The sequence below is a fragment of the Arachis duranensis genome, chromosome 4 (genome assembly GCF_000817695.3).
Source record: "Arachis duranensis cultivar V14167 chromosome 4, aradu.V14167.gnm2.J7QH, whole genome shotgun sequence".
NCBI classification, from domain to species: domain Eukaryota; kingdom Viridiplantae; phylum Streptophyta; class Magnoliopsida; order Fabales; family Fabaceae; genus Arachis; species Arachis duranensis.
Genome location: NC_029775.3, coordinates 19,328,960 through 19,344,121, shown reverse-complemented (window position 1 = coordinate 19,344,121; position 15,162 = coordinate 19,328,960). Strand labels below are relative to the sequence as shown.

The 15,162-nt window shown below is 31.6% G+C and overlaps 1 protein-coding gene across 2 annotated transcripts; it reads left to right on the top strand.

Moving 5' to 3' along the window:
- Positions 1-11,933: 11,933 nt before the first annotated feature.
- On the top strand, positions 11,934-14,927 carry LOC107483654 (uncharacterized). Of its 2 annotated transcripts, XR_002373690.2 has the most exons (3): positions 11,934-13,210; positions 14,093-14,139; positions 14,620-14,923. XR_002373690.2 is itself a non-coding variant. In XM_016104262.3 (2 exons), exon 1 carries the CDS (start codon positions 12,013-12,015, stop codon positions 13,159-13,161), a length of 1,149 nt encoding a protein of 382 aa, XP_015959748.2. In that variant the 5' UTR covers positions 11,934-12,012; the 3' UTR covers positions 13,162-13,210; positions 14,093-14,927. The 2 variants fall into 2 exon arrangements, 1 of the variants encoding a protein (XP_015959748.2); XM_016104262.3 differs by having other exon boundaries at positions 14,093-14,927.
- The last annotated feature ends 235 nt before the right edge of the window (positions 14,928-15,162 follow it).

Below are 15,162 nucleotides of genomic sequence, written 5' to 3'. Positions count from 1 at the left end.
TTTCGATGTGGTGCTTCTCCAAGCCCTGTGTAATGCAAGATGATGGTTATGTATTCAACAATTCGGTGACACACCTACATTTAGTTTCTTTTCTAAAACATAATTATTAAGATTTAAGAGTAAGTGTGAAAAGAAAATTAATGCTATCTAAATATTATAAAGGATAAAGTACTTTTTTTTGTCTATAACATTTTTAAAAATTTTTAAAATTACTCATAATGTTTAATTTGATTCAATTTTATTGCTAACAATTAAAATTTCAATTTAATCCTTATTGTTAATTTTTTAACCGTTAACAAGAAGTCAAATTATGTTTTCTAATTTTACCGCTATCCCTATCCTCATTCACAATCCTAATTCTAATTCCAATTCCAAACACCCCATCAGCACCACTTGAATTATAAATTGAAGTTTGTATCAGAATAACTTGTTTGTCATCACCGTCGCCGTCACGTGCCATCGCCATTGTCAGAAACATGGAAACCACCATTGAATGATGTGTTTGAATGATGATGAGTGTATATAGAAAATCATATTTGGCATAGTGTAGAAAAGTAAAGGTTTGATGATGTTTAAGTACTTGAAATCGTGTAAATTGTTGATTCTAGGTGCTTGGGCTGTGTTGGCAGTGAAGACAACTTCGAATAACTGAAAAGAGGTTAAACGTGTAATTTTCGAAGGATTATAAGTTTAAATGTGGTTTTTATAAGTAATATTGTTGAAATGCTTAAGGCAGAATTTCTGCATACATGACAGTAGAAAGAATCGATTTCTGGGAGTAGTCCATGTCATAATTCTGAATGAAACTATTTTTTCATGAAACTTTAATGTGCTTTGAGCGTCTCAAAAAATTCAGAATTTATTGGTAAGTGGTTTGGGAGAAATGAATTTTTGAAGATTGATAATTTTTGCAGAAAATTCTATTTCTTTACTGCAAAAGCACCAACTTTCAACCCACTTAATTTTTAATTCTGGTGAGTATTTGAGCTGAAACCAACAGCCATTTCAAGCTTTGTGTGTCCACAATCTTTAATTTAAATTTCACGTCAAAACTCTTTTTAACCAATTAGATATGTTGCAAAGAGTGTGGATAGCTCACTGGATTATGAAGACAGAATTCTAAAAGGCAGGGCTGTGTTTCTAACCTCATAATTTTTTCATATGACATAGTAATAATCTGGAATTTGATTTTCTGGAAAGCTGGAAGATAGGAAGAGTCTTGTTTAAGGTCATAAATTTTTAAATGTAATGGATGAAAATTGGATTTTTAACGAATTTAACAAATTTATTGCCCCTGCTATTTTTCTGCATTTTTTTTGAAAAACAATAACAAAATTTTAAGGGAAATGGTGCAAGTTTTAATTGTGACCGAGTTACCTCAACACCAAATCTTGTTTTCTAAATTAGTAGTACTATAACAACCAAGAAAGGTTTAAAGTTAATTGGTAATGCGAAAGTATGTGTAATTAAGTGGTGGTGCGGATGTATGTTTAATAAGGTGATGATGCGGAAGGGTGTGTATGTAATTGGTGATGTGGAGGTATAATGAAAAGAAAGAAAATAAGAAACCATGAATGGACAAGATAATTTAAATGGAATATGATTTATGGAAATGGTATGTTGAATGGGCCTTTGTGCTAAATTGCTAATGCGGAAGTGCCGGCCTAACTGATAGCCTAAGGTTGCTAATGCGGTAATGTTTGCCTAACTGATAGCCTGTTTCTTACCGTGATACCAAGATATCCTAACCGACATAGGTTCGCCTATGATGAAAATTGTGCCTGACTGACACGGTAAAGAAACCATATTCGGGATTTGCCCCGCGTAACGTCGAGTTGCGGGTAGACAATCAAAGCATGAGCTCATGGCCTGCATTAGGAATAGACATGCATCATAAATTGTTTGCGCACTTGCATTCAAATGTGGTTGTTTATTTTATTTTCCTATGATTGTGCCTTTGCCTTGGTGACTCGCTTGTGTGCTTAATTGGATATTTTGTTGATGCTGCGAATTTAGTAATGTATTGAAAAATGCTGTTTGTGGTTAATGAATTGTTAACGTGACTGAGACTTTATTTTGAGTAATGTGATTTAAAGAAAGGGCTTTAAACGGGCTTTATATAAGACTTAGGAAAAATGTTAAGGATTTAACAAAGAAAACTATTTTTGGAATATGAGTTAACTATTTGTATTTTATTCTATATTTTTATGGCATTCACTATCCCTACTGAGAACATGCGAGGACGACATTCTCACACCCTACAGATCTTCTGTTTTAGCAACAGATTCAGGAATCCTCGGCAAAGCCACGACTGAACATCATAATTTTATGTGTATATATGTATATCCGTATTTTCTGTCTATGGTTTAGTTTTAGACTTTATTTTTCCCTCGCCGCTTATTGTCTATGATTTTTAGAGGAGTATGACTTGTATTTGAGAATTCTAGAATATGTTTATGTATATAATAATGTGTGATTATGTATATATATGTATAATTTTAGCTAAGTGGTTAAAAGTAACGACTTTCCGTTTTCTTAATTAAAATTCCGGTTCGTATTAATAAAATAAAAAAGGTTTACAGGTAAGTAGCGCCCGGACTTTTAGTACGATCATGAAGTACTGAAAGTTAAGATGTTACACAAAACAACAATAAATACGACCATAAGTGGGGCTAATCGGTATCAGATCAAAATTCTAATATTTCTAGTTTACTCGTTTCACTTTCGAAAGATATTTCTAGGCTAATCGTCTCTTTCACAGGTTTCGCATCCAGATCTGAGTTTCGAAAAATTTCCAGCACAGCTGTTTGGGAGACGAAAAAGAGGTTGTCAAACAATAACAACGAGCTATACCTCGAAGTGCATATCCTCGACGGAACATATATGATAAAAGAAAAGATTTTAGAAGGGTGGGATTGGTGGTGGTGTAGGCCGGAAGATTGTAATAGGCTTGGGGTATTTTTGGTGGAGGCCGGTGGGAGTGGCATAAAGGTAAAGGTTAAGTGGGGTTGAGATTTGGATTGTGAATGAGGGTAGAGATAAAGGTAAAATTGGCAAAAATAATTTGATTTATGGTTGACTTGTAAAAATTTAATACTAAAGATAAAATTGAAACTTATTTTAAACGATATGGATATAATTGAATAAAGATAAACGTTAAGATTAAGTTTGAAAATTTTCGAAAATTATTAAGGATAAAAAATATAGTTTATTCTATTATAAATGATGATGCATGATAAGAAATTTTAGATGTAATAATAAATAATATTTTATTGATGTTAAAATACAATTAACCTTTTAAAATATTTTTAATATCTTTATTTTTGATAATATTTTGCATTGGTAATTAGTGAGGTATAATGTCTCTAAATTCTTTTTAAGTATATTAGCTAAAAATAAGGTTGGATATAGGTAAATAGGTAATAATGTTTAAGTGTGTCCAACTGCATTATGATAAGTATTTTCTATTTTTTTTTAATTACAGCAATTTCAATGGAATACTTTTGAAATATCACTTTTAAAATTTGTAAGGAATGAATTAAATTAGAATGAAATTTGTACTGAAATTGATAAATAAAAAAAATATATTTCACTTTAGAAAAATGGTATTACCTTAATAAAAAATTAATAAAATTTTATTATTTGAATAACTATCTTAATAGGATAATTAAAAATAATATGACATTTTAATTAAATTGAGACCAAGTATTGGAATAGTAAATTTGACTTTTAGTTTTAAATTATTATTTATTAATAATTTATAACATATAATCTCATAAATATTGATGTGTTATTTTGTAAGATCCAAAATGAAATTGACTTTAAAACTAGAATTAGAATTATTCTTAAGACACAATATAAAAAACAAAATAAGTGTAATATTTGAAATATATATGATATATAGACATAATAACTCAATCAAGTGTCAGCATTTTATAGATTATAAATAAAATAAATATTATAAAATCTTTTAATTGCAAATCTATGCTAAAAGATTTTTGTGCCTAAATTCATTTGATTAATAATTTTTGAAAGATTTTCCTTGTAAGCGTCTTAAATAAGAAAAATTTTAAGAGGAATGAAGAAGATAGAAACCATTTAAAGAATTTGAAAAATTTTGTTATTTGTGATAAATTATATTAATTCAACTGTTATATTTATTTTTAGAGTAAAGTATCATTTTTATTCCTAATGTTTGCGGTAAGTTTTTATATATTGTTTTTGTTCTCAACGTTTTCGTTTTATTTAAGTCTCTAACGTTTTAAAATCGTCTCAATTTTGTTCCGTCGTCAATTCTGTTAACAGATCCCTAACGGTGGGACAACATTGAACTACTTTTAAAACGTTACGGACTTAAATAGGACAATTTAAACGTTATGGACAATTTTGAGACTTATCCCAAACGTTGGAGACAAAAACGATACTTTACTCTTATTTTTAAATACTCTTTGTTAAATAAAGAAATGATAATTTTTATTAATTAAGTAAATTTTAATGTTTTATTTTGTTATATTTTATACTTTTATATGAGTGATTAAGATTTAAAATGATAGTCAGTTAATCAGGTTAATTATATTTTTATAAATTTTTCAAATGAGTTTATTTACCAGAAAAATTAGACACCGATAAATTATAGATATATAGTTTAATAATAAGTGAATTTTCAAAATAATATTATATATAATAATTAATTGGTATGATAAAATATATTTTTTTTAATTTGTAGAGTTTTATACAATTGATCTATATGGTATAAAATATTAATTTCATAACTGATTTTTTTATACATAATTTTTATGTAATAATTTTTTTTGTTTATTTTTATTTTTCATTTAAATTAAAATGAGTGAATACTCATTCTGTTTTCTGATAATTTTTTCGAATGATTACGAGACTTTTAATTAAAAAAAATATTTCAACTCTTGATATTTAATTTCATGAGATTGGTTAGTCCCACTATTAATGACATCTCTCTTATTTTTGTAACCCATTAATCACTAATATATCATCTATTTAAATTTTATAAATAGAAACAATTTAAAAATTATTAATATTTCTTAGTTTTACATAATAAATTTAGTCAATGTATTTAAAATAACAACAAAAAATAATAACAAAAAGATAATTACTTCTAAAGGACAACAAGACTTCTAACAAAAAAAATTTGTCAATCCTAATTAGTTCTTAACAGATAAAACAACAATTTAACATGTCATGTAGACTTATTCTGTTAGAGGCCTGCTACACATACAAGCATTTTTGGCTTACAAGCTATACATGTTGACCCAAGTCTAAGAAAAAAAATACGCGCACCACTCCTTTAAATTGAGCGTCCAACGCACGCGCCTTACAACACGTTCATTATGCCGCACTCTTCCTCTTCTTCCTCAATAAAAATACAAATCGTCAAGATTCAAGCGACATTCAAAACAAAACGATTCTGCGAAGAGTAGAAGAAATCAAGAAGAAAAGATACAAATCTCCATAAAAAATCACCAGAAAAAATGAAGAAACATTATTCAAGGTACTGTTTTACTATTCTTCTAGGTTTTTTCCTAGATTGTCTCTGCTGTGCCTTATCCTTAACCAGCAAAACATTAAAAGATTTCAAGAAGAAATATACTGTCTCCCCCCTGATATTGGGTGTATTTCTTAAATCCTTTGGGTGTATTTCTGTAATCCTTTGGGTGTATTTCTGTAATCGTTTGGTTTATTTCTGTAACCATTTGGGTGTATTTCTGTAATCCTTTGGGTGTATTTCTGTAATCGTTTGGTTTATTTCTGTAACCATTTGGGTGTATTTCTGTAATCCTTTGGGTGTATTTCTGTAATCGTTTGGGTGTATTTCTGAAGTTCTATTATCTTCAAAATAATTTTAAAGCTTGATTTCAGAAACCATGAAAATAAAAAAAAAAAACAGAAGGAGATCGAAGGCAAAGAGAGAACGCACGAAGGAGATCAAACAAAATATGGCAAGAAGCTCAAGAAAGGAAACGAAATCTTTTGAAAAATGAAAGTTATATATTCACGTGTTAATTGATTTGGATTGATTTAAAATTTTGTTAAAGAGGCACGTAACATAAGCAGCGCGTTTAGGGGTTTCGTTCTCTTCAAACTTATAAAGCTTGTAAGCGCAAAATACTTGTACGTGGAGATTAATCCATTCCGTTAATACAAAAAAAAATATTGATAGAAAGACTAATCAGTTTTACAGAAATAAAGATTAAAGGATGAAAATAATATTTTTTTATTGAGGAACTAGCTGTCTTTCGAAATAGTTGTGAGAGGTTGTTTAGAGTTTCTTTTCGAAAAAGAATTGGAGGGAAGATGCCTAAGGCCGTGATAGTTTGAGCTTATTTGGAAAGTATTTGAGTATAAAAAAAGAATTCTATTTTTTAAAGAAAAGAATTCATCTCTATTTAAAATTCAATTCCATAGTTTGGAATGACTTTAATATACTAAGGTAACATTTAGAAAAGAGACAAAAACTGAAAGACAAAGATTAAAAAGACAGAAACTAAATTAAACCTCTATATTATATTTAAAATAAAATGTACAAAACTAAATTATGTCTAAATATTCTATTTGTTTTAAAATAAATATAAAACCAAAACAAATAAAATTACTTAAATACCCTTATTAATTAAACCCACCTAATTCCTCTTCTTCTTCAACATCATCAGAACCAAACCCAACTATCAAAACAATGAAATCAACCCACACAACCTGCAATAGCAACCACAATGGAGGAAATCACTGCATGCTCTCACACTCCTCTTCATCTCTTCCATAACCGCACAATCACAAGCCATCGCCATAAACAATGCAGGACTTCAACCGTCATTAACGCCCAGTAGCCCAACAATCAGAATTCCTCTCCATTCTCTCAAAACTTTCTCCTCAATGTCCCCAAACCCCCAAACCTAGGCCTCCTGGATGGCAGTTCATGAGTCACATGAGGAATACTCACAGAAATAGAAATAGAGTTCCAAAAAGAGGAAAGAGAAGAATTCGAAAAGGAAAGTAATAAAACGGAAAGAGTACATAAAGAATACGCAAAGATAATAAAATTGTGAAAGAATAAGGAAAAAAGATGAAAAAATTTTATTGATTAGTGATTGATTGAAAATTGTAAACTATGAATGTAAATAAATATATATAGAGCATTATCCTATGAAAGATAAAAGCAAATAAAGATAAGATAAGGATAAATAAAGATAAGATAAAGATAAGATAATAATTAAGACTAAAATTATAACTGAATTTATGTATTTTTTTGGGCTGAATTTGTGGGCCGTGAGACTTCTTTATTGTTGTCATGGGCTAATGTGGAAGAGTGGTTTAATACGCCCCGCAAGCTAGAGGATGAAAGATGTCAAGAACACCAAGCTTATTCAAATTAAGATGGAAGGGTCGAGAAGACAAAGGCTTGTTAAAGATGTCAGCTAGCTGCCCAGAAGAGGGAATGGGGGGAAGTTTTATCACTCCAGCTTTAGCTTTTTGTCGAACCAAGTGACAATCAACCTCTAAATATTTGGTCCGTTCATGAAAAATCGGGTTAGCACCAATATGAAGAGCACTCTGATTATCACAATATAAAACTGGTGGACGAATAGGAGAGATGCGTAAAAATTGTAACACATTTAGTATCCATTGAAGTTCACAAGTTATGTTAGCAAATACAAGATATTCTGCTTCAGTGGATGAGCGGACAACAATGGTTTGATTCTTGGTCTTCCAAGAGACTAAAGAACTGCCTAAGAAGAAATAATAACATGTTAAAGATTGCCGAGTGTCAGGATATCCGGCCCAATCAGAGTCACTAAAATCGAGAAGCTGAATTTCTGATTCTCTTGAAAAAAAAAGTCCTTTGCCGGGGCTAGTTTTCAGATATCGTAACACATGTTTGGCAGCTTGAAGATGAGATTCAGTAGGAGATGCCATAAATTGACTTAATTGTTGAGTGGCATACATGATGTCCGGTCAAGTAGTAGTGAGATAGATAAGACGCCCAACTAAACGGCGATATACAAAAGGGTCAGATAGCAAGGGACATTCATCTTGATGTAGTCTTGTGGTACTATCCATTGGAACAGAGACCGGCTTAGTACCTAATAAACCAGAATCCTCCAAAAGATTAAGACAATATTTTCTCTAAGATAAGTAAATTCCCTTCACTGATTGAGCAACCTCAATACCCAAAAAATATTTTAATGGGCCCAAGTCTTTAATTAAAAAATGTTGGTACAAAATATACTTAACGATAGTAAGTTCAGAAATAGAATTACCAGTGAGAATGATGTCGTCAACATAGACTAGAAGGATAGAAATTTGAGCACAAGTGAATTTAACAAATAGACTATAATCAGATAAGGTCTGCTGATATCCATGAGATAGCAAAAGATGAGAAAGTTTGTCATACTACATACAACTAAATTGTCGTAAACCATACAGTGATTTTAGTAGCTTGCAGCATTGATTCAGTCGAGAAGATGTAAATTCGGGTGGCAGAGTCATATAAACATCCTCAGAAAGATCCCTATGTAAGAAAGCATTATTAACATCCAACTGATTTATGGGCTAATGCTTCATAGAGACCAATGCCAAAACTAATCTGATGGTAGCAGGCTTAACAACAGGGGAGAAAGTTTCCAAGAATCAACACCTTCAGTCTGAGTGAATCCTTTAGCTACAAGGCATGATTTATATCGATCAACTGAATCATCAGGCTTGCGTTTGATGTGATAGTCCCATTTACAGCCAACCGGCTTAACATCTACAGGGCAATCAACAAGATGCAAAGTTTTGTTCAGCTCAAGAGCATCCAACTCATCTTTCATAACACTTCGCCAATTAGAATGTTGATTGGTGTCCTTAAAAGACTTTGGCTCTATGTCAAAATATAGAGATAAAAGAAACTTTTTATGTGAAGATTAAAGAGAAGAAAAAGACATGACTGAAGATAAAGGATACTTGCACTTTGAGGGAGATTGATTTGTAGAGATGAGAAAGGAATTGTACAAGTAATCAGATAAATATATTAGAGGTCGGTGAGGCCGGTCGGAATGACGAGGATGAGGTTGCTCAGGTGGTGAAGAAGGTGACGGGGGATGAGGAGGTGATGGTGGACTGGTGTCTAGTGCGGACGGAGAGATGGATGTGTGTGTTGAAAGAGATTCGGTGGTCATGGGTTCAATTTGGTTAGGAAACGATAATGAGGAAGAATGAGAGGTTGGTGGAGCAAATAAAGAATTAGATGGAGTTGGGTCAATGGGTATAGGTGACGGTTCAACTGGAAGACTAATTACTTCTTGTTTTTGAGAAGGTGTATTTGGCAATATTGGGCTGAGTGTATGGAATTGGATATTTTTGGTGACTAAGGGCAAGATCATTTCATAAAAAATTACATTTCTAGAAATCTCAATTCTTTTATTTTCTAAAACATAAACAATATATCCTTTAAAACCATGTTGAAAGCCAATAAATACAGCCTTTTTGGCTCTTGGATCAAATTTTGATCTATTTGCCATTAAAGTAGAAACAAAACATAAGTATCCAAAAACTTTAAGGTCATGATAATTTGGTGGATGATTGAATAAAATTTCAAATGGTGTTTTAAAATTAATTGCGAATGATGGAACTCTGTTAAGTAAAGAAACAGCATGTTTAACTATATAAGACCAAAAAGATGATGGTAAATTAGATTAAAACATAAGAGCACGAGCTATATTCAAAATATGTTGATGCTTGCGTTCTATCCTTCCATTTTGTTGAGAAGTTTCAACACAACTACGTTGATGAAAGAAGCATAAAAATCATGTAAAATAAATTCTGGTCCAGTATCGGAATGAATAGTTTTGACTTTAGAGTTGAATTGTGTTTCAACTAAAGTAATAAAATTTTTTAGATGATTTTGCACTTCTCCTTTTGATTTTAATAAAATAACACATGTAAAGCGGCTAAAATCATCAACAATAGTAAAAAATATTTATGATTATGAATAGAATTTTGTCGAAACGGACCCCAAATATCAAAATGTAATAAATTAAAACTTGCATTGGCTTTGTTAAAACTTTGTGAAAAAGAAAGTTTCTTTTGCTTAGAAAGATGACAAATATCACAAACCCCATCATGATGCATAGAGATAAAAGAAAAATGTCTATGTAAATGATTAAGTCTTTGTCCAGAAAGATGTCCTAAATGAAAATGCCATATATTTGAATGTATAATGGGTGGAGATTGGATATAATTTATGGAATGTGTAATGGATAGATTTTTACCAAAATTGGGTTTAAGGAGATATAATCTCTCTCACATTCTATCCAAATCAATCGTCCCCAAATTGTTGCTCTGTAAGGTGCAAGAAGATGAGAAAAAGTGAGTTCACATATGAGTGCTGAAGTAATTTTTGAGATTGAGATAATATTAAAGTTGAAATGAGATAAATAAAGAACATCATGAAGAACTAAGGATGGTGAAAATTGAACAATGCCTTTATAAGAAACAGTAATTTGAGAATCATTTGGTAAATGAACAATGATAAGAGAAATTTGTGTGTAAGAAATAAACCAAGATAGATTTGATGCAATGTGATCTGTCGCACCAGAATCAATGATCCAAGTGTTCAAGAATGAATCTCGATTTGAAGAATTGTTAACAATAGAAAAAGTATTGAAAGAACAAAGATAATGAGTAGTTGGACTTGACAACGAAAGGTTCAAAAGAGGCTCTTGATGAAGTTGCTCGTATGCCCTTTCTCCTTAATCTAGGACAGAATAGGAAGGTTGATTATTTATAGTGGGAGGAGAGGTTGAAGGGATTTTAGGATCTGAATTGGTTGGTTTATCCATGGATGTCAGCAGAGCTCAAGAGGAGCTCTGATACCATAATAAGATGGAAAGAGTACATAAAGAATACGCAAAGATGATAAAATTATGAAAGAATAAGGAAAGAAAAGATGAAGAAATTTTATTGATTGGTGATTGATTGAAAATTGTAAACTATGAATGTAAAATTATATATATATATATATATATAGTATTGTCCTATAAAAGATAAAAGCAAATAAAGATATGATAAGGATAAATGAAGAGATAAGATAAAAATAAGATAATAATAAAGACTAAAATTATAACTGAATTTATGTATTTTGTTGGGTTGAATTTGTGGACCGTGAGACTTTTTATTGTTGTCATGGGTTAAGGTGGAAGAGTGATTTAATAGAAAGGATGACGATTCATGAGTCACAAGAGGAGCACTCACAAAAATAGAAACAGAGTCTCGAGAAGAGGAGAAGAAAGAATTTGAAAAGGAAGAGGAGGCCAACTGGCAACAGCGCGTAACAATGATGCTGTCAGTCGTTCTTCGAGCAGCAAAAAGGGGAAGATGGTAACAAACAAGGAAGAGATTTTTTAGGTTTGGCTAAAATCAGGAATGTGAAAAATTGGATAAGAGTATTTTGGAAAAAAATTATTTATTAAAATTTCAGTCTCTATTTCTAAATTTTTAGGGTCTTCATTTTTAGAGATATTAAAATATTGAAATTTTAAGGATGGAGATTAAAATTTTAGTACCAATTTTTAGACCAATAAACATGATACTGAAATAAATGTTACCTAACAGAATAAATTTAATTCTTTGATTTGAAATAATTCTTAAATGAGTTTATTTTTTTCTTTTACAATTTTATGTTTAATAAAATGATTTTATTAAATATTTATTTATTTAAATAAAAAACTTTTTATATTTGATATGTTAAGTTAAATTGGTGTGAAAATTAATTTTAAAATTAAATTTCTATTAATTTAATTTATAAATAAAAAAATTAAAATTAAAATTTTCAAAAGAGTCTAACTCATTTTTTTATTTATTTTAAAATGAAAAAAAAAATCTAACTTTTGAGTGAATTGACTGAATTCTAATCGATAGTTCGCGGCTCTAAACTTTAAACTTTCAGTTCCAGTCTTCCAGAGGGATGAACAGGGCTAGGGTTTTCCTGATTACATCACTCTAATGTCTCGATTTCTCATTCTACCCAAACACTTTGCTTCCATCAATCCATGGCCATGGCTTTCTTTGAGTCTCTTCTCAACTCGTTCTTCTTCTTCAAGATCCAAAGGCAAGTCTTTCACTGTCTCATACCTCGTTGGAACTTGCGGGTTCTCACCAGAACGTGCAGTTTCCGTTTCCAAACGCTTTAGCTTCAAAACAAGCGAAAGACCAGACACAGTGATTGCGTTCTTCAGGAACATTGGGTTATCCCAAACGTCACTGTTCAGAGTCCTCCAATCCATGCCACAGTTACTCGTAGCCAGTCCCGAGAGATCTTTGCAGCCAAAAATCGATTTTTTTAAGTCCAAAGGGTTTTCTACCTCTGATATATGCAAGACCATTGTTAATAACCCTTTGATCCTCATCCGAAGCGTGCAGGTTCAGATAGCTCCCGCGTTTGATTTCTTCGATGACATGTTTCCCTCTAGGGATAAGCTCATCAAAGCTATTATCCGTAATTCGAGTATTCTCTATGACTTTAAAATATATGTAGAACCTAATATAAAGCTGCTTAGAGAAGCAGGAGTTCCTATTTCACATGTTATTAGGTTAATAGAATACTGCCCTCGCCAATTGAAGGCAAACCCTAAGAGGTTTAAGGAGGTATTGCAGGAAATTAAGGAGATGAAGTTTGATCCCTTCAAGTTTCAATTTGTTGTGGCTATTTATGTGAATGTAACCGTAGGAAAATCCTCATTGGCAAGAAGGAAAGGTATTTATAGAAAGTGGGGTTGGACCGATGGCAATATTTTTGCAGCATTTAGAAACCATCCGTGGTGTCTTGTCATCTCGGATGACAAGATTGAAGCAATCATGGATTATCTGGTGAATGAATTGGGTTATTCCGCTTCTTCTATATCTAGTAATCCCTGGGTGTTGTCCATGAGTTTGAAAAGGCGGATTATTCCCAGGGGTTCTGTTATTCTAGTTTTGCAGTCTAAGGGTCTGGGGAGGAAGCTGGGCTTGGGTACAATATTTAGGTGCAATGAAGAGATCTTCTTGAATAAGTTTATCTTCCGCCATGAGAAAGAAGCTGACGATCTATTGAAGTTGTATCAAGCTAATTTAGGAAAAGAGCAAGTCCATAAGAGAAAAGAATGTAATGATTAATGATGAAGCTGTCTTCCGTCTCACTAAGAATTTTTGGTGCACTGTTATGGTAATCACCCTCTTATGCCTCAAATATTAAGAGTCTCATCTTGGTTGCTTGTGTTTGCTGTGGCATGTTAACAGTGCGCTTCGCATAGCATTTTTGTATTTCTTGTTTTTATGAAAGAGGAAAGGAGTAGAATCTGTAATGCCACATAGAGAAACCTGTGTAAATTCACTGATGCAAGAAATTCTCATTTTCTATATCCAATTGCTTTTTTGAGAATTCCTTTTAAGTAATAATTATGATTGGCCTCTAGAGTTAGACAACTAGAATGGATGACATTGAATGCTTTTTCATATTCCTTTCACTGTTAGATCTTAGATTTTCCATTGAGAAGAATGTGACATGCATTGTATTTGATTCCTTCGATTGAGTTCTATTTCAGAAAGGGAGGTAAAAAAAACAAAGTAATGAATGCATTCTTTCTACATTTGTCAACTCTCTTTCTTTGAACAGTGACAAGATTTAACCATAAATACATGTTCACTATGGGTTTCCCCTTCATCAACAATGTGGGTTTGCTGAATTTTCTCTCTGCAAGAACCCGAGAATTCAGTTTGATTGTGTATTACTGTTTTATCTGGTCCTTGTAGCCAACCCACTTAGTGGGAGAAGATTGTTGTTAAGTTTGGCTAGATCTCTTAAGTGTAGTATTTATTTTATTTTTTGCTTTATCTATTTCATTCTGTTATTTGTTGTTGTTTTGTAAGAGGTGGAAGGATGAACAAGCCTAGATATATGGATAAGGCTTGCCTAATATGGGACTTTAAGTTTATATGCTTTAAGACCATACAATTAATCTCTATTGAGAACCATATCTTAACATCATGAGAAGTTAAGAGCACCACAACTTCTCCTGACTTATGTTTTCTGTTGTATCAAATGAAGGAGTTAATGATATCAGGTGAACAGAGGGTTGACTTCTCAGTAGTGAGGTAAAGATATTTTATCAACTTAGGATTATTTATGATATGTCATTTGGTTTTCTTTTCCATTTTCCTAATTCTAAGTTGCAGCTTTGTTCTTGTCACTTAAGTGCTAATTTCCAATTACTAATTTCACATTACTTAATAGCATTTCTATTAAAAGTAGGTTCATTCAGTTTCCATTAGTTTGAAAAGTGTTGAAAAATCTTGTTAACAAATTAGAAACACCTGTTGGAGTTCGACATACTTGCCAGGATTCTCTCTCCTCATTCTTCATTGTATGTTAATAACATAAATTTATGCATGAGAAATAGCAAGGCACATTAGCAATTCTTGAAAAAGACTGTTATGCTACAAATTTCAATATTTGATAAGCATTGAGGTTGTTTCAAGCTGAACCGAATATTCAAGGCCTCAAGGGTACTAAAAGACACACGTTGTTGATACATATCTATGAATATTTGAAGTTTTAAGTTGATGCACTTACAGGGAGCTTGGAGAGAAATTACTTATTTTAGGAGCTAACTAGGAAATAAGGCCTACAATGAAAGAGTGCCTAAGCTTGGAGACATGTCTAAACGGTGCAATGCATTTTCTTTCATTTTTGTTTACTCTAATGTTAATGAGTAATGACTATGATACATTTGTATCTTTCTGCCCAGTTTATATTCGGTTTTACATTATAATATGGTGATGATACATGATAAGCATAAATGATCAATAGAAATTAGAAAATACGTTCTTCAATCTTCATACTCCACGGAAGTACAAGACATTACACACCATATGAGGCACGATGATAGGATAAGGTAATACCATATTATGACTTTGAGTAATTACCCAGTCTCGAGGTTTTTAAAATTGGACATTTTTGTTTCTATTTAAAGTACACAAAGTAATTTTTAATGTTTGCTTCTATTAGATAATACTGTCTTTATTCGTTAGTCACTATTGGTAATTACTGATGTAAAATGCTATATTCGTTAGTCACTATTGGTAATTACTGATGTAAAATGCTAACTTGCACATGTG

Excerpts from the sequence above, each read along its gene's own strand:
- LOC107483654 (XM_016104262.3), top strand. The coding sequence starts at position 12,013 with ATGTCTCGATTTCTCATTCTACCCAAACACTTTGCTTCCATCAATCCA.